Source organism: Sparus aurata, chromosome 8, assembly GCF_900880675.1.
Source record: "Sparus aurata chromosome 8, fSpaAur1.1, whole genome shotgun sequence".
In the NCBI taxonomy this organism is placed as follows: domain Eukaryota; kingdom Metazoa; phylum Chordata; class Actinopteri; order Spariformes; family Sparidae; genus Sparus; species Sparus aurata.
Window position 1 is genome coordinate 24,891,461 of NC_044194.1, and position 27,336 is coordinate 24,918,796.

A 27,336-nucleotide genomic window follows, 5' to 3' on the forward strand; every position below is an offset into this window, starting at 1 on the left:
GGTTGAAGCCACAAAAAAGGAAATTAAATAATAAAAATGCTGCTGCTTATTTTGTTGTCCTTCAGATCCCACAATTTGACAGACAATTTACTGGACTGTTTCTCTTTCACTGTGCTCCAGCTATTTTGCTGAAGGGCAATCTGAATACCAATCTCCACAAAAGGAATGCTTTTGAAATTTAATTAGGATCACAGTAAAATTAGTCTTAATCCCTCGCCAAAACATTTCTAATTAAAGACAGTCATTTTGTCTGAAGAGAGCCGAACGTCTGAGTGTGAGGAGCAGAACTCAGAATAATTAAACCCAACAATTAGATGATTGGAAGACTTAATTGAATAATTAATTTGATAAATTCTTCAATATATTTTAGTCAGATTTGATAAAGTCTAAATTGTACATAAGTCAGTTATACTTCAGACTGCTAAGTGAGAGGTTAAACTTTTATTTTTTTCACCAATCAGAGGTATGAGGACATCTGCACGTTGGGACATGTGAGAGCTTCGGTGTCACCCCAGTGTAAAGAGTTTGATTCTGAACAAAATACGGCGCATAAAACACAATGGTCTTACATAATGTGGTTGAATCGTTTCTTGAATTAGTTTGTCTGCAGTATGTGCAGGAAGGATTCTTAAAGCTGACGTTCGCAGTGTGTGACAACAGTTCGATCTGCGGTTGCAATGCGGAGAGGACGGGCTTATCTGCCGCCCAGCAGCGTGCCTATTAAGTGTTTGATTGCGTTCCTCCGCGTGTGTTCCTGCTTTCACTTGTGTGCGCTGTGTGCATGCGCTGTGCGTGAAATAATGTAAATACAATCTGTGGATTTGTGGCCTGTCGTCATGATGGTAATGCGCTGTATATGTGCCTGCGTGCTCACCTCACTTCATATTGCGTACTGTATGGAGAATACTTAAACAGACCCATTACTCACCGTCTGAAAACCAATACTTCAGTAAAGCATCACCATGGAAACAATAGGCCACTCTGCTTATGATAATCAATGAATGTGTTTGAGAGGTTTGATTTGCCAACATCATACTCGAATATTCAAAGCACCACAGATGCCTGACATTCTTCATGGTAAGCTGCTCAGCTCTCCGATGGGAATCTCTGACAAAACAGCCGGATGTTATCCTCTTATTTCACATCAGTTCTAATAATTCTTTACATATTATTGAGATAATAGCAACATGTTTGGGGGTTTTTTCCTAAATAACCCAAATGAGCCTGAACGTTGCTGTCACATCCAGGCCACTAATTTGAAATGGTCTAACTAATGCTGAAACAATTCCCGCTAGTTCTAAACTAAATTAGCCCCAATTAGGTTGAAAGCTGACAGGGACGGTACATTAGGATAAATTCAATGTGAGCTTGTTAGTGGCGGGTTTCTTGTTATATCCTCACTTGTCACTTTTAGTTTGGCAGTAACTGCACTGCTTAATTAGGTCCTGGACTACTGTGCCTAGTGTTATTAGATTCATGAATAAACCCCAGTGAAAGTTTTTCTTAAAGCCTCTGACTGTCTTCTTTCTTTCCTTTATGGAATTAAAGTCAGCAAAGCTCCATGAACACAAATAAACAAGATAACTTTGATGATTACAATTCAGTATGTAGATTTACAGTATATATAAGGAACTGAAGCCATGATAACATATGTAAACAGTGTATACTCAGCAAATAGTATATCATAGTTATAGTTTTCGTTAAGGTTCTCTAGTCTGTCTTCTAGTTTCAGCTTTTATATTTATATTTCATATTTGAGTTAGTCTATTTAGTTATTGTATATAATTCAGCCTTTAATTGTATTTGTTTCTTTTACCTACCTTATTGTTTTTGTATTAATTTAATTTCCCTTTGGGATTAATAAACTATCCATCTACCAGTATCCCATGTAACTGCCAGTTTCAAAAGTGGTATTTTTTATTAGGCCCACTCTGCACTAGTAGCTATATCTACATACATTTTAAGATAATAATTTTTACTAACCACCATACTTTGGTTTTGTAGAAATTGCATTTATGCTGTACTCTCTGATGGTTAAAAATGACAAAAGTAATAATTCAGAGTAATGTAAACTTTTTAAATGTTTCTCTGTTCCCTCATTTCCCCACCTCTTAACTCCTATATGTAGCGTTACTGTAATTGTTTGTTATTTAAGTTTGTCTTTTAGTGTTGGGATTGGTTCGTGATGTCACCCTTATACGGAAGTGCTTCTGTCGGCTCCACGTACACGGCCGTGTATGGCGGTGGCGTCACTGTCTGATCCTTTTATTTCAGACTGCAGCAGGAAGCTCCGCTGCGCTGAGCTTCAGAGATGTTTGGAAAAATGTATCTTGTGTGGACACTACCGCACTACTTGGTCAATAAAAGAGCTAAGCTACTGAAAAGCTATTTGATTTAGAAAACAGCGATGCTAACACAACACTACTGAGAAATGTAGTGCCCAACGCTGCAAATCATATCATTCATTCATCAAGAACTAGGCTACTGACTTTATCGTGTAAATACTCTTAGTTAAGTCTCAAAAATGACGCCGATGCATCAGTCATTATGATACTTTGTTACTTCCACAAGTTCCGATGAGCGCTGGAAGTGTTATCCATTTCCCAAGGAACCCCCCCAGTGACTTCACCAGGAAGCTCATGGATACAGAAGAATGTCATTATTTGGTTTGTTGGGTTTATCAAAATGTAACATCACACAAGCAGTCTGTGATGAATCTGTTACCAATGCTCAACAGTACTGAAAAGTTGCTATAGTAAGGTGATTACTGTACTGTTACTGATTTGTCACTCAGTAGTTATTTTTCACTTTCTAATTCCAGGAAGAGCACAGTTACTGTCAACTATTTTGGGGGCTGCCTTGTTTGCTGTCTTATCCAATGTTGTACACACATGTTACATGTTGTGTCGTCTTCCAGCACCCAGCCAGTCAATGTCAGCTTTGCTTGTACATACCTCCGGGTCTTTTGAAGTGCTGCAGGCGGTCAGTCACCAGGGCTAAGCCAACGTTAGCTGTTGATAATGTGTAAATACCTGTAGGCTGCCTGCTTGTTTAACCTGAATGTTTTGTGTTCTATTTCTATGTGTGTTAAATATTTGACAAACAAGTTTAGTTCTGTTGATTTATTAACAAAGTAAAGTTAATCAATTACTTTTTCAAGTAACTTGACCAAACCAGGTTTTCATCCAATCCCAAATGTCTAAACTCATCCATCCTTTTTTGATTTTTCAGCCTTTTGTTTGATATTTTTCCTCTCCTGTTGCTCTGGTTTTTTAACTGTTGCGGTGACAGACCTAGAGTTGGGTGCATGGACCCTCTAGCCTCCTCTAGCCTCGGGGTCTGGAAGTGTGTTTTTGTGCGAGTGTGTGGCTGCAGGCTCTGTGACCACAGAGCAGCAGTGCTGACCCGTTGGTGGCAATGGCATGGCAGTTTATGTTCAGGAAGCGCAGTTATTTCTGTAGCACCCTGATTTCCTGTATGTGGTTTACACGTACACACAGTCCACAAAGACACACGTACCACTGCTGATAGTGGGGTCTGGATACAGTTATTGCTCCCTCCTGCCTTCCGGTCACTAATCACCGTGTTGCGTAATGAGGTCTGCACAGACTCACACTGTATCAAGGTGTGTGTGGGACTGAATGTGTATGAATGGTCGTTTCATGTAACTGCTGAGAGGATTTCATTTTAATGAGCATCTGTGTCTGGGACCGCTTGTGTAGGGTTAACAACAAAGCGGGTGTTGTACAGAGGATCACCAGCTCCACACTGAATTTCCAGCTGTTGTAAAACGTAAGAAAATTGTAGATTAGCGGAACAGGTTAAAAAATGGGTGGTTCAAGTGTGAGGTAAGGTTAAAAGGACACAAAGACAAGTTAAATGCAATGACAGACAGGGTAATAGAAAGGAGGTCAGGACTGTGGTGGCTGCCAGTCTGAATTAGAAACGAGATGGACGGAGTGCAGCTCCTTGACACAAACACAGTGTCTTATTAGCTGGATGCCCGAGGTGTGAATGTGTGTGCATGTATGTTTCCTCTTCACACAGCTTGCGAAAGCAACACCTCTCTCTCTGTTCGCTGCAGTAGCACTTAACGGTGCCTGTAGGTCATTTTTTCGCAGACAGGTTTGACAATATGACAACAACTGAGAGCTCTCTCTCACCCCGTCAACACTTCAGCCGCTCCAGCCAACCACAACTAAGATCTCCCTGCCCGATAGTGCGCTTTGTTCTGCTGATCAGCGCAGTGACGGAAGACTCGAATAGAATTGCGACAGAGCCATCATACTCTGAATTGCACCCACCGGAGGGAAAACAGTCAGCGCTGAAATTTGCAAGCAAACGGATGATGAAATGCTAACAAACAGCCTGAAGCTAGCTAAAGCATGAGATCTCAGCGTGTCAAATTAATATTTCTAATCATACAACCAATCCAATCCAACTTTATCTGTTAAGCGCTTTAAAAACAACCAAAGTTGACCAAAGTGCTGTACAGAAAAAATAAATAAAACATCACAAAGAGAAAGACATAATTGCTCACATACCGCGCAAAATACAACAATACATTAAAAGGCATAAAACATGAGTAAAAAATGCAATCAAAATAATCAAAATAAGGAATAAAATCAAGACGATTAAGTCGACCTCTTACTAGGTGTCGAAAGCTATGGAGAAGAGATGGGTTTTAACGTCTAATTAAGAAAAGACTCTTCCAGTACCACAAAGCTATTAATGTGAAATCCATTTGTACCTCAACTGGAAGCTACATTGGTTCTCTATAGGTTTATGACACATTTGACTACTTCAGCTTATGAAATAGGCACAAACCCCAAAATATGAAGTGCACTGTCATCAAGCTAAAAAAAACTGGTTAGTTCCCAAAATTGAGACATTTTAGAGGCTTTCGCAAGACCTGTAAATTTGAGACTTGATCTTGACTCAGACTCAGGCTTGAGACTTTAAATGGACCTGACCTGCTAGAAACCACTTGAGATTTGAAAGCATAAAACATTAATGTCTTATAGATATATCGATAAAATATCTGTATTCAAATGTCTAAGTCTGAGATCAAGACTAAACATAACATGAATAAAACTTTAAACATTACCCCGTCTTCGGAGCCTGCTTCATGACGATATTTATTAGAAACTCCCATGATCCCACGTCTATGTCTTTTGTTTTGTTTTGGCTGGGGCAGAAATGACATAATGTGCTTTTAAGTTTTGACCAAGCAAAGTCCTGTGCAATAACGAAAACTGTCTACAGCCATGTTAGCAACTCTATCAGGCTGTACTCATGCTCACTTAATGGTAATGTTTTGACAATGATCTTTAGTGGTTATAATGTTTACCATGCTCACCATCTTAGTTTAGCATGTTAGCATGCTAACATTTGCTAATCAGCACTAAAAAGAAATCAAATTTGTACTAATCATTTACATTTAAGTTACAGGTAAGATTTATTATATTTTCTTAAGACTCAAGGGTTTATAAGAACAAAACTATGTTTGAGTCCTTTGTGCTTCATCTCTTTTAGAAAATTAAGTGTTGACGTTGAATTGGGATGTCTCTGGTGGTACGGCAGCGTATACTTCTGTATCTTTTGCCAGATGACGGCAGGGCGAACAGTCTGTGGCCTTGGTAGGTGTTGTCTTTCAGTATCCTTTGGGCTCTGTGCAGACATTTCACTTCACAGATGTCACTGATGCTCTGTTGCGATGTTCTGGGCGGTTCAAATAACCTGCTGTTGAGTCTTCCTGTCCTGGGCCGTGCAGGAACAATGTCAGTTTGTGATGTTTCTGCTCAGGATGCTTTCCATTACTCCTCTTTAAAAGTTGTCCAGAGTCTGGCTCTAGAATTTAGCCCTCCTGTGGTTTATTAACTATAATTATAATAAAGACAATTACAACAGACAAAAATTAACCGAGTGCGTAAAGAGCCACGTACGTGTGTTTGTGTTCTTCCATGGGTGAATAGGCTAACAAGCGGCCATAGAGAGGTGCCCTGAGGAATCAAGGCATTAGACTTGACTTTGAGCCTCCTCTTGTCTAAAGACCTCTACAGCTCTGGCTTTCACGATGTGGATTTCTATTCAAAGAATACTCAGTCCTTTTCTTGTCTTTGTAAATATTTCCCCATGTAGCCACTCATTTGGTTGTCATGGGAAAAGAGTAGGTGGGCTTCACTCCCACTACCTCCAGCCTACACGTTGCTGCTCACTATTGACCCTGAAAGAAACAAGTTCAGAGCACATCACACAAGCCACAGAGAGACACTGACAAATGATAACGCAAAATTCTATAAACCTTTACTTTAGGCTCCTACAGATCAATTCCTAGTCATCTCTCTCTCTCTTCCTGGAGGGGGTTGTTATGAATCACGCTCAGCACCTATATCTGCTGTAGCCACCGGCAGCAGCAGCAGAAGCAGCAGCAGGGACAGCAAATGAGTACGGCCATTGGCTTCTTCCCCTCTCACCGGCCCTCCCCTCGCTCAACACAATGGGGCTGATTGTCCATGCGACACACACTCACACACAGAGGGGGCTTTACTCTGTGGGCTGAGTGTCGCTTCCCCCGCCATATGCCCCATCTCCGCTGGAATGTGATTATCTTTAATCGGCACGGAGAGGAATGAGGAAAAGGGTGAAAGAAGAGGGAAGCATCACAGAAGGCAGGAGGGGAGGTTGAGTGAAAGGGCGAGTCGGTCTGTCACTGAGCGTGCAAGTGTGTGTGTGTGTGAGAGGGAAGGAAGGGAGGATGCAACCAATGCAGCGAGGCAGCAGTTTAACACAAGCCTGAACCTGCCAGTGCGAGCGACAGAGCGCAGAGAGAGGGAGAGGAGGGAGAGGTCCTTTCACTTCAGTCCAAGCAGTGGATTTTAATTTCTTCACTGGACTCGGGACACAACCGTCACCCAGGTTAGTGCTTTCTCTCTTTTGAGACCGGTTTACCAGGCAGAGGTGGAGCGCTGTATCCACCGATGGCACAATGCAGCTGTGGGGCGTTGGGTTAACGGAGCCGATAGACAAATGTGGGTGGTTCGTGACCACAGAGACACTGAAACGCTGTTTGCTATTCCACACACACACAGACACACACAGACACACGTTGCCTGCTGAGGCTGATGGTTAACAAAGAGGGGAGCACACATCACAAAAGACGAACCCTGGATCTCACCACAGCATGTTCCTCTGGCGGGTGCTGTAAATACGAGTGGCAGTGGTGGCTGTGTGTGTGTGTGTGTGTGTGTGTGTGTGTGTGTGTGAGGGAGCTGTGGGGTACCCTGAGCAGTGGGAGCTGTTCTGGCTGGAGGGGACTATTAATTTTCTTAAAGGCGTTTACTGAGCCTGTCAGCTGCAGGCTGTCTCAGGATATACACTTCAGCTCGCATGCACACAGACACAGACAGACGCCTGTGCACGTAGAGGCCACCGCTGCTGATTTTGGTTAACTCTGTTTGCCTGTGATTGCCGTAATCGGCCTCAGCTGTCCACAGTGAGCTGTGGGAAAATATGCAAGTCCGTGCGTGTATGTGCAACTGCATGCGTGTGCGTGTGAACTGCAAACTGTGACTTAAGCCACCTTGTCATTACAGCTGTAATGCAATCTCTAGATGATAGATGTAACCCAAACTGCCTGTAGTGGCTGCACTCTGTCTTCCTCGCATCGAGCGAGGAAAAATGGCTTTGTGAATGTTATTTAGAAAAGAATAAATAGTTGCAATAATGACTTTTTTGTATTATCAGACAAATAATAGCTTCATGCCTTTTCTCTCAATCTCCTCTCTCCATCTCCCTGCTGTGTGCACTCGCTCTAACTCATTTGGCTGGCTATCTCTGCAGTTAAAACCATTAACTTTATCTGCAGCAATATATTTTCTGTAGTGCTTCCTCCACTGTCTAAGCCTGGCTTCCCATGCAGGCAGGCAGGCAGGCAGGCAGGCAGTGGAAGGGGTGTTATCGGATCCTGCTGTATGTGCCGGGGTGGAGGCAGGCATTCAGCAGCCCTTATACTAACAAGGCACCTCGCTGGGTCTGTGTGTGATCCCACTGAGGGCCTTAGCCCACCAGGATCAAGGAAGTCCCTGCAGCAAATCCCAAAAGCTCAGGGGGAGCCAAATGCAGTGACAGCTCATAGGTGAGGTGGCCTCCGTGGCTCAAATATGAATCTGCGACGGGGATTTTTGATGGGTGTCGTAATTGTAAAAGTCGTCATGGACAGCTGCGGTTTGGTGTTGCTTCATCAGAGAAAAATCAGCCTTTGAGACGTTGATGAAGCCAATGGTCTTCTCGGGGTTGAAGGGAACGTGTCATATGCACAGCAGGGGTCAGGTATTAGTGTGCATTTTGTTTCTAAAGAGAAGCTAAAAGGAGGAAGAAGCACAAACAGCCTCAACCACAGTGAATGCTGATGTACGCACAAGGACACAAACTTTACGGTCTGCTTCCAAGAACCCTGAAGTTCAGCTAGTTCTTGCATTTTTTTCACAGGTGTCTGTGCATGCGCGTGTCTGCGTGCATAATATGTATGGCTATAAGTCCCCTGTGCCCTGTATCCGACTCTGTGCCGGGGCTTTGTCAGCAGCTGCAGCGCTGTCATCACGGGATTCTTCCTCCTCACCTTCCCTGCCTCCTCACTCTCCTCACTTGGATTACACAGCTCGTTCCTTCGTCCCCTCTTTCTCTGAACGCCACAGTTAAAAACGCCCCGTCACTGCCATTCACGGGCATCGCTGGCTCTGTTTTTGGCAGCTGTCTTGTCATTCTGTCTCCGTCTTTCTGCTGAGCCTCCTGTGACACGGAGCAGAAATGCTGATGCTGTTTGACACTTCATTCCAGCAGGACGTGTCAGATTAAGTGCTGCGTGAGCTCGGGCATGTGAATGCAGACGTGCGGAAAAGCAGTTGAGTAAGTTCATGAGCGCTACAGAGCGTCCAGATCTGGTTTAAAGAGAGGATTTTTTTGGACAAACGTGGTGTCAGAAATGAGGAAGAGGGGATATAATTTCAGTACAAGCTTTATCAGCTAAAGAGGAAGTTTATTTTGAGTTGAATGTTGGTCGTCTCTCCTTCTCTTTCTGCCTCATTAGCGTCTTGGCAGCGGGCAGGCCTGCATTCAGGGTTGCAGGGTTGTCTGTGCATTCCAGCTCTGCTCTGAGAATATGGGCTCCAGTGGCTCCAGTCAGAGGGGCTCATTCATACCGAGCACAATGATCCCGTTTGAGCCGCAAAGTTTTTTAACCCACGCTGTTTGATTGGCATTATATTCAGCATCTACTTACTTCATCCATAATGCATTGAGTCCGATCAGCTTAGCATGAATCTCTGCTGCTCGCTGTTTCTCCAGTGCAGTGGAATCAATAGACGGCGATAAACAAAGAGACATTTAAGACGGACCAAATTAAGAATTCATCAGGAGGGTTTTAATATGAACTTTGATGTGCCGAATGAATTGATGGTTCACAAAGGACCGCACAGTAGATCTGTACAGTATCTGTGACTGTGGCAGCTTTACCACTCAGGTAGGAAGATACTTGGGCTTTGCAAACTGAAATTCCAGCTTTCATTTTTCTGTGTTTTATCAGCCGTAGATTGATAATTAAGCCAGCACTAGCTTCGCAAGCGGGTTTGGAAACGCCATATGCCTAGTTGACTTTTCATAACTGCCCCATTTTAAAACAAGAACTCTGTGAAACTTGGTGGCTACACACATGGGATCAAGCTAAAAGGCAGAGATTAAAGTCGCACGTCTCAGGCAACAAGTCAGCATCATCATTAGATGATAGTTAGATACCCAAGTAGACCACAACAAAATTAAAGGATAAGTTCATTCAAAACTGTAAATAGAGTCGGTATCTACTCAGTTTCATAGACACAAGACATTTCTGGAGCATTTCTGTTGCAATCCCAAGTCTGTGGAAGTGCTACATTGCCAAATTGATTCAAAAAGATGTTTTTTTACACCCATTTTAAACCAAAATATTCGCTGTAGCTGCTAAGCTAAAAGACCTTAGCACACACCCCCGTCTCATGTGGGTCAGCCATGCGTCAGGGGCATAATTTATGTTTTTCAAAGGGATTTCAATTTGGAATTTCAGGGCTTCCGGAGACTTGGATTACGGCAGATGTTGTCCGTCTGTTTTGTTTTTTTTTTGTTTTTTTTACCTTTTTTAAAAAAGTCCCCATTTGATTCAATTGTTTAGGAGAATGCTGCAACACCATTTAGCCCCCAGAAACTTTTTGTGGACCATGATTTCTTTATCTCGACTCTCCATCAGCATGGGGGTGATTAGGTAATATCTGTATTTTCATTTTTGGCAGAACTTCTACTTTGAACAGCTTTGTGTTTGTTACGCATTGGTAGAGCTGGTTAGCCGAGTCCCCAGGAATGAAGAAGTATGATGAGGGGAATTTTGACTCGTATTTCAAGCGTACGTAACTCCGTTTGAATTCTTGGCATACTTTGACAGGCACCTGAGAGATGATGAAGATGTATCCTACTCCTTAATGTTTGTACTTTCAAGGATTGTGTTTCAATTTGAACGTTACAAAAGGCTTTAAGGGTGGGGATTTTGGCTGACTTACAAATGTTGGTTAAAAGCTAAGTTAGGAGCACAGTTGCAGCTCACATGAGAGAACATAAACACACTGCTTCATCAACGTCAAACACTTCCCCTCTCGCGTGTCATGTTTTGTGGAGAAAAGCCTGACAGAACACACTGCCGTCCAACCTGTTTATACATGGAGTGGTATTCTGTCTAATGCCTCATGTACACTGCTTCAACGTATGCAGTACTTGACGGTACTGTTTTTTTTTGTAGTGTAAACAGTAAAACAGTCAAGTCCTAATCATCCCTGCAAATGATTCGGACTCACCTCTTGACAGTTAGAAATCAGCTCGTGAAATCTTCTGAACAATATCTGTCAACCGCGACCTTTTGCAAATGTCATGCACTGTCTCTGGTCCTGTGTACAAGGCCTCTGTTGTGGCTCGTTGCCTCTTGCTCAGCGCATTAGAATATGACCAAGTGCGTGTCTTTGTTTTCATCGTCGGACAGCATGAGTTGTAGCAGCGCCAGATGAGTAACAACTCGCTGATGAGCATCATGTTGTCAGAATTTCTCATGGGGTTATTTTGGGAGATGGGGCTGTATTTTTAGGTTCCAGAAGTGGTTTACTTTTGACGAGCAGATGGGAAATTTGGTTGTTTCTTGAGATGTTTTGATTATGAATTGGCTGCAAGGTCATTGAATGGAAACATAGCTCAATTACAGGAAGAAATACCCTTGGGGCATCTCTGCACGGTTCAACTTGACTGATTTAATACAAATCTGAGAGTGTTGTTGGTGTGAGTGAGTTTACTATTGTGTGTGTGTGTGTGTGTGTGTGTGTGTGTGTGTGTGTATGTGTGTGTGTGTGTGTGTCCGTTGCACACCAAAAGAGTATTGGTCTTTAATGCTGGATATAGGTCACTGTCACGTATCTGCCCCTAATCTGTGAGACATTTCAAATCCATTCGGTTCAGTCTTATCATAAAAGAGCATGCTGTGAATAATTGCGTTGTCCATTTATGAACAGACCGGTCTGCTGGGGCCCAGTCAGACGTGGTGATTGGGTGGACAGGAATATTGATTGACACATTTGGGAGCTCCTGCCCAGCAGCTGCGATGTGTTTTCCAAGGTATACAGGCAGGTCACAGGGGGGTTGGAGGGGGAGATAGAGGGAGTAGAAGGTGAGAGGGAAAGAGACAGCAGGCTGGAAGAGAAAAGAAAAGAGGTACGGTGAAAGAGAGGAAGTGAGAGAGATGGAGGAGGAGAGAATGACCGCCTGTCGATGCTATCGCATAGTCTAGTTCCAACAATCAATCCTCTTTTCAGTGCCCAGTGGTCACAGAATCCACTGTCTCTGTGCGAGTGTTTGGATCTCAATCGTAGGACTCTCCCATCAGCTTCATTCATTAATGTTTCATACCTGCTTGTATTTGTTATGGAATTAAATATGTCTGCCATCTGATATCCAGAGCACGTTTCAGCATTTAGTCATGGCTACCCTCCTCTGAATGGTAATTATCACTACAATGACAAACAAGAAACATACAGCAAATCCCTCTCTCTTTCTTTATGTGTTCCCTGAGGTACAGACAGGAAGCATTTAATGCGGGGGGGGGGGGGGGGGGCACCATTCGGGTTCAGGATCACAGCACTCCCAGTCGTCTGCCCTCATTAGGCATGGTCCGGAGAGCATGTTCAGATCATGCTAAAAGCTTATGTTCACACGCTGGGGCCAAGTAAGAAGCATGCTGGGCTCCAGAAAGTAGATGTACAGCGTCTGCACACGATGTACGAATTTGTGAGGCAAACGTTTAAGTAAGTGGAATGTAAGGAAGAGCGAAGGGGAACAAAGTGTACCGATTTTCTGAAGGGCTTGAAGGAAGACCCAAAGTCCATAGTTCAGATTTATTCAAAACTTATCAAAACTTCAGCTAAAACAATGGTTTGGTTCACTCTCATCATATTCCTATCCAAAACACACAGCTTGATTTCAGCAACAAAGCCAAGACAAGCCAAAGACCCAGCTATTTCCATTGGAGCTGCGGCTGTGAGACAATATATCAAGGTTGCGTTGTGCAGTTGGCCCAAGAAATCAATAAATACTGCTTTATAGTGACTATAGTCAATAATTTTGTATTACCAGTTGATCAATCAATCTATCACATGGCTGCTAGTGTGTAAAATGGGTCGATTGCAGTCATAAAGCCTCAGAGAATTACCCCCTGATTCATTGTTTGCATTTCTCAATGTGCATCGTTCATGTATTGGTTCACACTTACTCAATTTTAACCAGTGTTTGTGTCGTGACGGGCAGTTTTCAGCTACAGGCCTCCAAAACGCACTGCTACCTGCCCAGTAACAAACAGTAGACACACAAAGTTTAGCAACTAGCTGGTGAACACAGTGAAGCATAATGCAGCCCAAAGAGCCAGTGATTTCCCTCTGGAGTTTGTGGAGACCAAAACAAAAACTTACAGAACAGAAGAGTGAATATTGGATTATATTTGCCCAACAGGGAACCACTTACAGATCACCAGAAATATGCTTGATTGGCTCATTCTTTGTACAAGATTACAATCACAGAGCTGAAATGTTAGATTTCGAGTAAACTGAGCTGGAGACAGGGGTCTCATCTGGTTGCCTTGGCCATATAAAAGCCTTACGAGGCCTTTTAATTTTCACTCTATTATGTTTGTGGCAGAAAACCATAACTCTTTTGGTAATTGTCCATTATGGAGGGACAAGGGAGGAGGAGGAGGAGGAGGAGGAGGGATAGACAGACGCATCTGGTCTCATTCAATAGCCAATCTCCACTGTGTCAGGCATGGAAACCTCAGACATGTGCTCACACACATACGCGCGGGGACACACACATTATCACCAGCATGAAACTCGGTGTGATTAAAGGGGTGTGACTTGGCATATTAATACATTCTGCCCCTTTCCATTATTTATGAGTCACATTTGAATGGTAGTTATCTCAATCTAGGGCAGCCATGCAAATGAGGCCGGGGTTACTTTGAATCCTTGTGTCCGTATGGACTGAAACTATTCTTTTTTTATATATTTAACAGTATCCATTTCTTATCATTATAAGATGATAAGCACAGATCCCCCTCTGTGATTTAGATTTTTTAATTTCAGAATCTCTTTCTCCAACATCCATTTCTGCAGCAGTATATCAGGGTCGAGATTAGGTTGAAATTGGGCTTTGGGGGGTTTGCAGCACTGGCACAAGAGCACAAAATAGGGCGGCAGCGTGGTTCATCATGGTAAAAATGTGTTTAATAACGGGTTGTCAGAGCATTTGTCAGGCCTGCAGATGGTTAAATATTAACTGTTATGGCTGGTTAATCTGTATCTCTCTCACTTCTCCATCTTCACTTCCTCTACCTTTCTTCACCAGTGATAGCAGCGATTTCTTCCCCCCCCCCCCCCCCCCCCCCCCTCCTTTGGTTTGCCTCCTCTCCCCAATTTCCCTCCTCCCAACCTGGGGGTGACTTTGTCCTTGAGTGCTGGCTAACCCCTAAAAACACTACTATGGAAATTGTTAAAAGTGACCGTGAATCAAAATCTTGAAGGACAAGCTCACCCTCCTCCTTCCCTCCCTCCCTCCCTCCCTCCCATTCGCTCCCACACCTGGTGACTCTGGTTTCCAGGGAACCGGTTTGTACAGTGACGGAGTAGGCACTCTGAGGGCTCGATGGGTAAATGCCAGATATGAAGTTACTAGCTGACGGGGGAACTTGTCTCTGAAGAACGGAGTGCAATTTCCCTGTAGATGCTGATAAAAACTAAACTTGAAGGAACACTCTGAGATGGATAAGCACTATGTGGTTGACAGGAGGGGGAAAACCCAGCTGTACTGGAGAGGAATACTCACACACACAGGTACTGTTTTTTTTGTTCAACAGCCAGGTAGCTTGGTAACATCAAGAAAATACAGTTTGTTTTGGTTTCCGATACAAGACTAAAGATAAACCGCTGAGAAAAAAAGATACTGGAGGAAGTGCTAGTTTTAACACAGAAACCACACACACAGGTGTTGCCAGATAAGTGGATCCGTCATTGTGGGTGCAGCCACCTTAAAACATTTTAGATATGCAGGGTATCTGTTGTGGGGAAACCATGTAGATAATTACTTATGACAAGGTGACAGGTAAATCGAGCTATATTTAGCGCGTGTTAGAGTTCTGGTAATTTGTCTGGCTTTAAGTGTCCTGTAAAGATGTAATAGCAAATAATTAGATATAACTGTTTTTTATGTCATCACGTGTGACATATTAAATTACGATGTGTGAATATGCACAGAATGTAATTGTTGTCTGCACATGGTGTACTTTGGTATTTCTTCCGTTGTTGTTCTTCCTGTTTAGGAAACAGAAGTGTGAAATAACTAGAAACTTCAAGTTCAACCAGTTTTCTTGGTAGATTTTTCAGAACCTATTTTTATTTGGATGAATTGTTCTTAATGACTTTAGTTTTGCTATAGTTAATATTATTTTTATTTTTTAGTAGAATGAATGATGATTTATTGATCTTACTTTACAATGTTGCGCACTTGTTCTTACTGATGACGTCAATATTTAAACACGTGTAACAGATGAATGGGTTGACTGTTTTTCTATGCTAAATAATTTATTGGAACAGCTGGGCACTGTGGTTTTTAGCAAATGTTACTCAAACAGTGGCAGTTAATGCATTTTACTGGGGCTGAGGATGAGAACACATTTGGTGTTCAGTTGAGTACTTAAAGTGAAACTCTTACCAAAATGCAACCTAGGCTTTTTTTGGGAATGTGCCCGAGTCAAACCTTTGTGTAAATGCATAATTACGACACTTTTAAGGCACTTTTAAGATTTGCCGTATTTTCGTTTTCGGGTCAAACTCATTTTCAATGAGAGTGCTATGAGCATTTTATGAGAGCATCAAAATGTATTTTTGCTATTCACTACTTTTAAAACACCAAGAAGTCTCGACACAACATGAAACTTTGCTCGTAGTATCACCAGGGTCTCTACACATGAACACTAGCATTGAGAACATTGTTTGTGTACACAGAGTTAACTAAAATGAAATTTTTTGAACAACTCACGTTAGCAGTTGCTTGTTCTGCTCGCCGCCGTCCTGCCAGTCAAGAAGTATCGATTTCCAAATGCGGCATAACATGGATGAGAGTAGCAATTTTGATGCAATCGTGGAGTGCTCGTAGCACTCTCATTGAAAATGTAATATGGTAAATCTTAAAAGTGCCTCTTTCGTTGTAATTATGCTTTTACACGAAGGTTTGACTCGGCAGGATGGTGTAAGTGTGTCTGAGAATCGAACGCTATATGATGCCCATGTTGATGACAAGATTGATCTGCTTTTGAATGAGAGGTCGATCGCCAATGACTCCCAGTCGTCCATCACAAAACAACATGACCGTTGCAGCGTACACGTGGCAACCGTATCAGACCGTTTCGTCATGTGGTCACAGTTTGGGTTGTGTTTAGGCAACAGAAGTACTTAGTTAGGTTTAGGAAAAGATTGTAACTTCTGTAACTTAACTTTCGTATGTTCATACCTTAAGTCACATTACATATGTGAGGTGATGTAACTAGTGACCAAGTCTGTTAGGTCTTTTCACAGGATTTTCATTGACTACGAGAGCGGGAATATCATTGGCCTTATCCTTAAGACATGATTAAGTTTGGTTGTGTTTCTTGTGAGTATTTTTGTAAGAGTAATGATGTGTGTTGTTTTTTTTTCCTTTAAACTCTACGCACTTGTTGCCAGGCAATACTTCCATTGAGTAATGTCTTATTTATGCTCTGCTTGGCATCTGGTTCTACTAAACGCAGGGCATCCGTAACCTATGACATGTTAAATGGTCCGACTCCACATTTTCCGATGTGAAATACAAGGCGGCGAACGTGTGCAGTGAAGGGACCGGGATTTCATTTTGTGTGTTGACTGAAGGTCAGGCTGGGGCCATAACTCATTTGGTGTTCAGCACCGTAAGCGTCTGCGTCTGTGTTGCTACAGAGCAGGTGAATGTAAACAGAGACAAAGCAGCTGTCAGCAGTGGTGATGGGTTTGTTCACACCATTTTTACATACACACGCACACACACACACACAGAGTCTGAAGCTTTAATATCACAGCTCATTAACTGTCCTCTGTCCGTCGGAGAAAGTCACTGTTTTGCTTTTGATCTGCCTCCATCGCTACAGCTTGTATAAATAAAACAAACAACCATTTTACAGCGGTATTAGAGTGGAGGGTGGAGGTGCCACAGTTTCCTTCTGTGACACTCCAGTTGTTTCAGGAGAAGCTAAAGCGTTTATTCAGAGAGCTGATTGGATTGCTGCGAACGTAACTGCTAAATTGGACTTTTATTTTCTCTCGACTGCAGTCGCAAGAGGATGTGCTGCAGTTTGCCACCTGTCTTGATGTGTGTTTAATTCATGCCGCTAATTAGAGGAAGCTGAAGCCCCACACTGTACAGGAGGCAGATGACTGAGATATGTCACGGCAGAAATTACTTTAGATTCACTTTCACCCTTGCGATTTGTGACTCCTTTTTTGTTCACGGGTACTGTTGAAGCGTCTTTTTTGCAAGTCCACTCCCAAAAATAAGCACTTCACTTCGAGGATGTACGCACCCTGAGTTTCTTACTGAGTGTTAGGGCCTCATCATGAACGCTGGGGTTGTGTTTGTGTCCAATGCTGGTGTAGATGCGCAAGTTAATTCTCACAGTTTCTCTTTTTTGTCGCCGGGGTCACCGTGGCCAGATTATAGATGATGAAAAACAGGAAGTTGACTGGTAGGAAGAGGAAGTTTATGGTGAGTCCAGTAGCTGGACCAGTGAACTCTGCCCATCATACATCATCCCTGAAGTAGGTTTCCCCCACACCCACGACTCAGAGCGGTCATTCATTCGACCTTTGTGTCCTTCTTGGAAGTCGTCACTTCAGTTCTGGCAGAGTGTGTGACATTTTCGTTTCTTTGTGTTTGTGTGTTTTCAGTGCTGACATAGGAACACATCCCCCCACTTGAGGAAACAATAGGCATACGATGACTCGGGTCACATGGCTGAGAGTCTGCTTGGGGGGGGGGGTCACAGTTGAGTGGGTGGGATGTGTCTATAGAGAAGTGTCTGATATTTGCGTCATGCTTCTGATAAGCTGCTTATGTCTGTTATATTCTGAATATGGAACTTATATAACAGATTGGGGTTCACCTAAAGTACTGCACACACACACACACACACACACACACACAAACTGTAAAGTTGATATATGTGTGTGTGATAGAGGTAGAGAGAGCAGCAGGCAGGCCTGTCATGAGGAGTCCAGATGGTGGGTGGAGAAAGCCCTCCTTTAATCCCTGAGCCAGGATATTATACCCCCCCTTAACATACACGCACGTGCTCAAAGACACACACACACACACACACAGACAATCATTCGTACATCCTCTTGACTGTGTGCACGGCCCCACACTGAGTTTGTCCACTCTTCTTTTACGTGACATTAGCCACACTCCATTATGTTGGTCTCAGTTCACCACTCCTCTGTTGATATAGCCTGACTGATACTAAACACTTGCAAATTATAGTTTGGTGCATTGTGGGAAATAATGACAAGTGATGTATTAACACTGACATGGCAAAATGTGTGTAGGTGGGCTCATAGTATTAACCTGCCATGCTTTCTTTTGTATACCTTTTGAGATTTTTTTAGGCATGTGTCTGCAATTTCTGATGCGTTTTGTCTTGCTGTCCTTAGTGATTTGTGAAAACATAGAATAACTGATATAACATTAATAACATTGATAACCCAGCAGCTTTGATGCCTCATAGTAGATCAGACAGAGCATCGCTTTCTGTGTGTGTGCGCGCGCATGTGTGTGTGTTTGGAGGGGACTCGCTGATTCTCATGTGAGCCCGTCATTGTTTTTACGAGCGTTGCTATTTTCTCTTTAATCTTTTATGTGCATATTAAACGGCTGTGTTGAAAGAGTGTTAGCTCTCCCCACAGACGATGCCCTACATATCACAGACAGACTAATTAGGGTTTCTATCTCTGAGGGGCGGTATATTCCTTTTCATTTTCAAAACAAACATAAGTCGACTCCTGATCTTGATAAATGGAGCTACCAGAAGAGCTATTTGAGCATCTCCGCTACCGTGCGTGTCCACCTTGTTGTCTCAGCTGCTGTTTGGCCCATGCAGATTGTGGAAGGTATGAAATAGTACGATGCGCTCCCTCCTGCCTCATACTCCACCATTCCTCATTTTCATCTGCTCTCCTTAAATAAAACATGGGGTTGCCTGTAACAGCTTGAAGCTCCTGCCTCAGATGCGGGTCGAGTATTAAAATATCATCCTGTTCCCCTAGTTTGCTCGTATTTCTTTTTATAGTGAATCTTGTGTTTTCTTGTTGCAGAGAGGAAAGAAAAGCCTGTCTATTTCCAGTCCAAGAAAACTGATGAGGAGGCCTGCGTGGCGGTGAAGATCGAACACTCCAGAGGTAGGCTGCAACACTTTTACTCATCTACAGCCTCCTTCTGTCTGTTTTGTTTTTTTTAATCTTTCTCCTTTTAATGCAGATTTTTCTTGTCGTGGCACAGAGAGCCGCTCTCGGCGGTCAATTAATAAGTGTACAACACTCTTGCTGCTCTGCTTGTGCGTAGATGTGAGGAGGTTGTTCATTTCCTGTGGTTTCGTGCCTGTCTGTGTTTGTGCTGGGGTTTTGACGCAACCCTTTATATATATATATATATATATTTATTTTTTTATGCCTCTTTCTGATCCTCATCTTGTGATGTGTGGGAGGTATACCGCGCCACAAGCCAAATTAAGATGCAAAGCTTTGTTGCTTGTCAGTCACCAACACTGACTCACGGCAGGAGGGCTGCACGTATTTGCATGCAAAATCAATATCACGGCGAGAGTTTGGGGCCCCTCAGTCCTCTCTAAACCTAAACCAAACTCAGCGAAATCTTTTGCTCCTTCTGAGTAGATCGGCATCCGTTAAGTAAAGTTTGAGATAAGGTTGGTATGCAGAGAGGAGGTGGCAGGGTGGCACTATTGAGGGTAGAATGAGCACTACTCCCTGCAGCTCACAGCTATGCAGGGGTGTGAAGAAAGATGCTGGTCTCTGCTCTATTTTTATATCAAACTGTGTGCGTGTGTGTGTGTGTGTGTGTGCATCAGCGTGATGAATGGGTGCTTTCCTCCGGCCCCCAGTGCCTCCCTATTTTTCACCTTTTCTCATTTTCTCTCCTCTTCATGTGCAGCGTCTCGCTCCCTCTCGTAAATCCCTCCATGCACCATCCTTTCGCCCCTCTTCCATCTGGCTTTTCATCTGTCAGTCTTCTCTGCGCTCGTCTGTTTTCCTCGTGCCCTCACTCTTCCTTCCTTCCTGTCTGTTTCATCCCATCTTTCCTCTCGGCAACTGATGAAACTTTCTGCCTTTAACACATCCTCTCTGCCTTGCGAAATAGTTCCCACTGTTCCCATTTCTCCGCTTCTCATTTACCTTTCACCTCCCCACACTTGCTCCTCTTTTTTACACCACAACACTCTTCTTCCCCCCCCCCTGCCTCCTGTTTCTGGGCCTGACTGGGGTCCTAATCTCACGCTGGCCCTTGGATTAGGAGATGAGGCAGAGTTAATCTGAAGAAAGTCTGGGTAGTTGAACAGAAACAGCTAATCCTCCATTCCTGCTGGTTATCTGTCACCCTGTCTGTCATACACACACACGCATACACACTGCATGTGCTGCATGATGCGCACAGTGAACGCCTCGTGTACCCAGGCAGAGCCAGGCATGTGCTGTAACTACACTCTCTCTAATCTCATTGACTGATATAGGGCACCAGGAATTGTTTAAAATGGGGTTTTGAGTGTGTCTGTCTGACTGTCTGTCTGTCTGTCTGTCTGTCTGTCTGTCTGTCTTTCTGTTTGTCTATCTGTTTGTGTGTGTGCATGTGTCTGTGTTGTCTTTGTGTGACTGCGGTTAGAAGGTGACAAGTAGCAGTGAGTCACATGTCTCTGTATTTTGCACGTGCCTCAGAATGTATTTTCATTGCCAAATTTACATTGCTGGATGTGTCAGCCAAGTGTTTAGATGTCAGGGTTATTTTTATTGATTTCTTATTTATATTTTGCTGCATTCGAGCTAACGATAACCTCTAGAAGGTTAGCTCTGCCCCAGCAGCGGCCGGGGTGTCATGTTGCTACACACAGTGTAAAAAGGCATGCTAACCATGTAGCATGCATAGCCTCTATTATACTAGTAAGGTTGCCTAGTGAAAATTATAATGTACCTAATCTATTTTTTCACATGTTTTACGATATCCAATATATTGCAGAAAAAAAAGATTTCAGTGTCAGTTGCATGCAGCCACAACTGATGAATATAAAAAGTCAAACTTTCCAGAGATAAATACACATCATCAGGGCATAACACTTACAATTGAAACATGAAAATAAATAAAACCTGCACCTATGTAATTTGTAGTTCTCATCTTTTGGCAGTGACCACATTTCTTTATACTTGATAAGAGTGAAAAAAAACAAAACAGTTTCTTCGACTGAGGTGAGAGAACAACAGAGTTCGAGAGAAACCTTGTGCTCACACAAGATGAAGAATTCAGATAGGAAACGTGTTTCTGTTGCAGCAGAATGAATGAAGAGGATGAAGTGAAAATGTGGATAAAACAGATGAATCCATGAAAAGAAATGATCCGAACTAAACCAATCCTGCACATAAAGGGTTAGATAATTCACCAGAGAAACTGTCCTTTCATCAAGCCATCAGTCTGAAATGCTTCGTCACAAAAGCACCGCAGGATTCAGCATCAAAATTGAGGGCATAAATCTGAAAATAGGATTACCGACCAGCAGCATGTAAATGTGGCTTTTTGAAGTAACCAGGTGCCTGGAAACACATTTCCTGTTTCCTGCATAATAGTCAGTGAATGGAAGTGTTTGAATGCAGTTTTACGGAAGTGCCAGGTTGGGTGCCAGTCAGTCCCGTCTATAGAGGCTCCGCTGAGACCCTGCCAACGATAATGCTGCAGATGTTGGCTGCATCAAGTGTTTACTGGCAACAAATAATCGTTGCCACACAGAGACGTGAGCATGAGTGTGCAGTTTTGGCCACCGTTGCACGCACACTTATTCAGAGTTGGGAGATTCATCTTTATCCCTTCAGACATAGATTTTGCATCATTTATGTGAAATGTTCACAGCAGTGCTGTATGTAGAAGGAATCTCTACTGGTCAAACATGTTTTACTGGGAGAGCTAAAATAATTGCTGTTATTTTCTTCGAATCCTGCTCTGTTGACGCATGATAGCATGCCGGTGGCACAACAAAGTGTGAGTGTGAATATTTGTATTCAAAATTCACTCTAACTCACACACTCACACATACCTTTCACATTTTCACAGCTTGATTAAAGCTAAGGTTAAGCTGAGGCTTCCTGTGTTGTCTTTTTTTTGTCACCATGTGACGTGGCCCAAAGTTGACATATAACACTGTAGATCAGCAGACGCTCTAAAGCTTTGCTCAGAGGATACGTACAGAACATGGAGGACCTTGACTCGCAGTTCCCTTTGCCGACTTCTGCAAAAGGTACATCTTGTTCATGATAAGTATTGTGTTCCTTGGATCTTTGTTTCATTTTCATATTCGCTGCAGATTTAAAGGGGCACTATGTAGTTTTGGAGAATAAATTCATATTGTTTTTAATATTTACAATATTAACGGGGTAATTATACAAAGTCAGATATATGTATTGTTTCCACAACTGCATAAGCAAGCTGTTCAAAGAGGAAAATAAGGTCCCCAGAACACTTTTTGAAGCTAGATGGGTGGCAGGGTCCGCCAAATTTAAACCAAGTAAAACAATATGAAACTGTGTCGTCCTTTAAATCAGTTTATTTGATCAGCAAAGCGAAGATTTCATTATTTGTTTGTTTAGGCGTCAAGGCGTGAAGATCTTTCTCGTCTGATTAAAATTCCATTCCCACACTACGTAGTGCTCCCTTAAACTCAAACGAAGTCAGTGGCTTTTACCAGATGTTTATCCACTTTTCGCTCAGTTTGTCGACTGTCTTAACTCGCCCATATTGTTCCTGCGTCTTAAATATTTGCACGAGAACTGTGCCCGAGGAGATGAAGTTGACGGGATGGTGGTTTGAAATAATAGATCAGAGGCTCTGGGCTTCATTTAGATTGCAGCAGGCAGATGAGAGAAGTGGTGCGTGGCGCTCCGGGGCCACTTCACTGTGCTGATTGTTAATCATTGATCAGAGCGACTGACTGATGCCAGGCGTAGATGGAACGACAAGTGCGTCGGCTGTTGCGCAAGCGGGTCAGTCCTCTTTTACCGATTCCCACCAACTCTCTCGTCATTGTTTGATCCTTTTATGATCTTAAAACGGATGAGATCGACAGGTGAGAGGAAGCTGGAGAGCACCTAAATCATGCGTTCAGGGAGCTTCATACTCCCTGATTGATTTAATACTGTTCATTTCTACAATGAATGAGTGTGCTGCCGGTCTGTCAATAGTGTCAGTAGTGCTGTTTGTGTCTTATAAAGTCGAAATGTGCAGAGTTGTGTGTGTGTGTGTGTGTGTGTGTGTGTGTGTGTGTGCGCCGCTGTATTTGTTAAAAACCACTTAAATAGGGGGTGTGTGAGCGAGAGCGAAGGAGGAGTCATGTCCCGCTCTACTCTCTTCTGGCTGAGCTGAGTCACTCAGAGGCAGCGCTGCCTGGGAAGATTGCATGGAACCTAAACTTAGTCGTGCTCTTCTGGGACACACACACTCTCACACACACAGCGTGGCCCCTCGCTGAGGAGGATACACAGCTTTCCTCTCGGTTTCTAGCGCGGGGTGAGTTCATCCGCAGGGATTTATTTCTGCTCTCTATGTTTGATTCCTCTCGGATTGTCTTCTCTCTCTTCTTTTTTTTTTCTATGTTTGATTTGAAGTTATTTACAGCAGAGCACACAATCACACTTTGGTAATAAAACAGGCTTGTATGGTATTAGGCCGACCTGCTGCGTTATCTGACAATTTCTGAGAATGTTGCAATGTTTGCACTCTGCCGCTGAGCGAGCCTTTCATTTAATAAATCACTTCATATGCAAACATGCTCACATCACTGCACTCTGTAATGTACTTCGACCATAATGTAACACTTGCTGAAGACTGTGTATGCGAAGGGTTTCCGACGGTCTTCAACTAACTGAGATTTCTCCTGTTGGTCTTCTCCTGTTTTTCCTGACATTGCTTGCTGCTGCAGCGTAGAAGCCACCCAGACCTTGTTTTAATATGCCAACCCATTTAAAAAGAAGAAGCAGAATTTGTGATAAATCCTCTCAGACATTCCGTGTGATATGAATGTGGAGCCTGTGGAGCCGAGAGGCAAAGCCAAGAGAAGACAAAGCTTTAGTTTCAAGCTGTGTCTAGCAGGGTGGGGACACACTGAGCCACACACACTGAGCCACACACACACACACACACACACACACAGGTGTGCCTTTGTTTGGTTCACCTGGGGAACTAGAAACTGAAGTATCGGCACACATTAAGCCAGCGGGTGTTTGGAAGGAGGGACTCGTAAAAGACAGGTCAGGCAGGCCTACTGTAGGGTGACAACGCCTCATGGAAGTGTTGATCTCTCTTCTACGACGTAGAAATGTTTTGTACAATCACTTAATGGTGTTTGACTGAGAGGCTGAGTTGAGATTAACCCACTGACACACACCTGACTGTCTGCAAAGGCAGTAGTTTGTTTTTGGCCATGAAGGACAAGAACGTTTCTCAGACTCTGCTGCAGACGTTCGTCTCATGGTGCGTTTAAGTGCATTGTTGAAAAGGTCGGCAAGTTTGTTTTGAACCTTGCTCCCAGCAAGGCTCCAAGGATGACAGTGTTGGTCTGTGGGTCCACCAAGACTGTTCAAGAATTAAAAAACTACAGTGTAAAATGGATTGCCATATAATTGCTAAAGTACAATTACTCAGTTTTGAGGTACTCATTGGACTTTTGCTGTATAACATTTATTCTAATACTGAAGCTATGTATTACCGGTACTTTGCAGATTGCATGCTGCATCAGAAACAAAGCAGCGCATTTTCAAATACCTCAGATAAAACACTGAATGTAAATTAGAAAAATGCTGAATATTGGACCTGATAATCCCAAAGTACCCATAGTATACAGAATATATGTGCTATTGTAAAGTGCATTTATTGCAATAACATCACCTTTGATACCTACAACACTGCCCAGATTCCAATGATTTTGGTGAGCCCCTGACTTTTCCTCTCGCGCCACCAGCAGGTTGACGAGTGCCTGCGTGTGAAATGTCTCAATGTTTCTTAGTCACATTACTGATAATCATCAAAATTGTGCTTTTATACAGGTGAAAACACTGTACTGGAAAGTTTTGTGCTGGTCCTAATTAGCAAACGTTAGACGGTAAATATGAAAAAAATAGTATACCTGCTTAGCAATAGCATGCTGCTGTGACTGTTGACACTGTGAGAATGTTAGCATGGTGTCATTAGCATTTAGCTCAGTGCTGTGCAGAGTAAAACCTCTGGCATGACTGTTAACTCGTTAACTTAATTGGCTAGTCCTGCAAGAGCGCACCATACATAGTCCTGCAGGTATTGGGGTGCCAATATTTATTATTCGTGCAAAGAAATGGTGCTTTTGTTGCCTCCAGTTACTTGAATGTGCTTTCTAAATCAGACTAAGAGTAAGAGGGATTTTAAGTGCCATACAGCTAGTGTGGGAACTAAAGTTCAAAAGTCATTAGGATTCCTTTTCTAGGAACCATAATAGTAAAAATGTGTACAACATGTTGTTGAGGATCACCACATAGTGTGTGACCAGCAAACTAACCGACATTGCCATCCCTGGAGCCAAACTATTTTGGGCACAAGCTGGGATGATTCCCCTATTTTCAGACACGGTTTGTTTTTTTGTTGCGGAGAAAGATATTTGTGTCGGAGTGATACATTCCTTCAGCCTCCTTTGCCGGCTTGCAGTGAACTCAATCCCCTACTTCTGTGATGTGGCAGAGCTGGAGGGTTGTGGAGTGGGGGTGATGCCTTTCACGCTGTAGTACTGTTGCAACATTGACCACACACACACACGTGTGAATCTGCACACAATCCACTGAGCTCAGGTAAATGTCTGAAGTGAATTCTCTCTACTGATTCTCTTTGAAAAAGAAATGGATCTGGTTGGGTGGTTTCAGAGAGTTGACACATCTCCATCTCACTGTGGGAAGATGCCGTTCATGTTTTCAGATAAGTGTGATGGATATTTAAAATGAAATCAAAAGATGCAGAGCACTTTGCCATTCGGCACAGGTTGTTCCATCTCACTGACACCTGACCTTTACGCGAGCGTTTCTCATTTTCTTGCTCTCGCTGTGCGGTTTTGGATTTATTGAGATAGACTCAGATGTCTTCAGGCTCAGTCCACTAGGTTGTGAAATAAATGATCTGAAGGTAACCGGCTGGTTACCATGGTGGCGAGTCTCACCATCCTTCAACAAGGACCGAGGCAAAGGTTAAGTCTCAGTTTGACGTGTGAACTCGCACTTCCTGGATTACAACCGTGCTCCAACAGTGTTTCAGTTTCTTTGTAAAAACCGGTAACTTACAGTATTTCGATCAGAAGCATATATCATTGCATCAGTTAAATCCAGCTAAAGTTCCTCTTCTGTTTGTATCGTCTCACACCCAGACAGCAGGGTTTCTTTCTCTGCACACACAGACGGAGGAGGATAATCAAAGTCTTTCTGCAGTGTGGTGGCTGGCTGCTACCAATTTACTGTACAAGGCGGTCTGTCACTTGTGCCAAGCCAGCTTTAATGAGAAGATGCCAGAATGAGTGTGTTACCAGGAGCAGCAGTTCCTGAAAGCACTCCGGTTCTGGGAAAGGAAGTAGAGATTCTCGTGTTTTTACTGAAGAAACTGACTGTTTCCCTCATATTTGTCAAAGAGCATAGAGTCATCTTAACTGGAAACCATTTTCTGTGCAGTTTACAAAAGAACTGGTTTGCACGTCTGAGGCAAATACAATTGCATTTTCAGACACATCTACTCATATCACTATTTACATCTCTCTTTTCTTATCGTGAGCATGAACACTTAAAATACCTGCATGACTTTCTCAGGCTCGAGTGAAAGCTGAGGCAATTTACAGCTGAAGGACTGGTGTTTGACACAGTTAATAGCAACCTTCAGAGAGAAAGCCAGGCTGTGGAGAGTGGGACCCCCTGCAATCATCCCAGATAAATGGCATATGTGCAGTACAATCTTCATTTTTAGCCATACATGCATAATATGGCGCACAATGTTTTCTTATGATCTCTTAATGTGGCCTCGAGGGGAAGCCAAGCACATAATCAAGAGAAATTCCTGAGGCCGCCTGCAGGATTGATTGGTAATTTCGGGGCCCTGTTTAGAAAGTCTGCTCTCCCAAACGCAGCGTGGGATCGTTTCCAGTCAGACGGTTGCTCGAGCTGTTGTCTTTAATTACGGTCAGGCTGTAAAAATAGAAACTGTGACTATATGATTCTGTGGTTGTTGTTTTCTCTTTCTGTTTCAGGATTGGTAGGATAAAGATCACTGTAAGAGGAAATAAACAAGGGGCCCCCTGAGCAGTAACTATAAACTGCATCTGTAAGGGTACACCATATAGTGTGTGTTTTTCACTCAAATATCAGTTGTTCATGTAATTAGAGCTAGGGTTGCAACAGT

At 43.1% G+C, this 27,336-nt stretch overlaps 1 protein-coding gene across 4 annotated transcripts in view; it reads left to right on the forward strand.

The window, feature by feature from the left end:
* Positions 1-27,336, forward strand: part of fgd4a (FYVE, RhoGEF and PH domain containing 4a) — a 57,304-nt gene that overhangs the window by 13,243 nt on the left and 16,725 nt on the right. For 2 of the 4 annotated variants that reach the window (XM_030427024.1, XM_030427025.1), the window contains exon 2: positions 18,984-19,067. In XM_030427024.1, the coding sequence (XP_030282884.1) occupies positions 18,984-19,067 (84 nt within the window). Of the gene's footprint in view, positions 1-14,331; positions 14,442-18,748; positions 18,780-18,983; positions 19,068-27,336 lie in introns of those variants that run through there. The other 2 variants (XM_030427026.1, XM_030427023.1) reach the window with 2 other exon arrangements.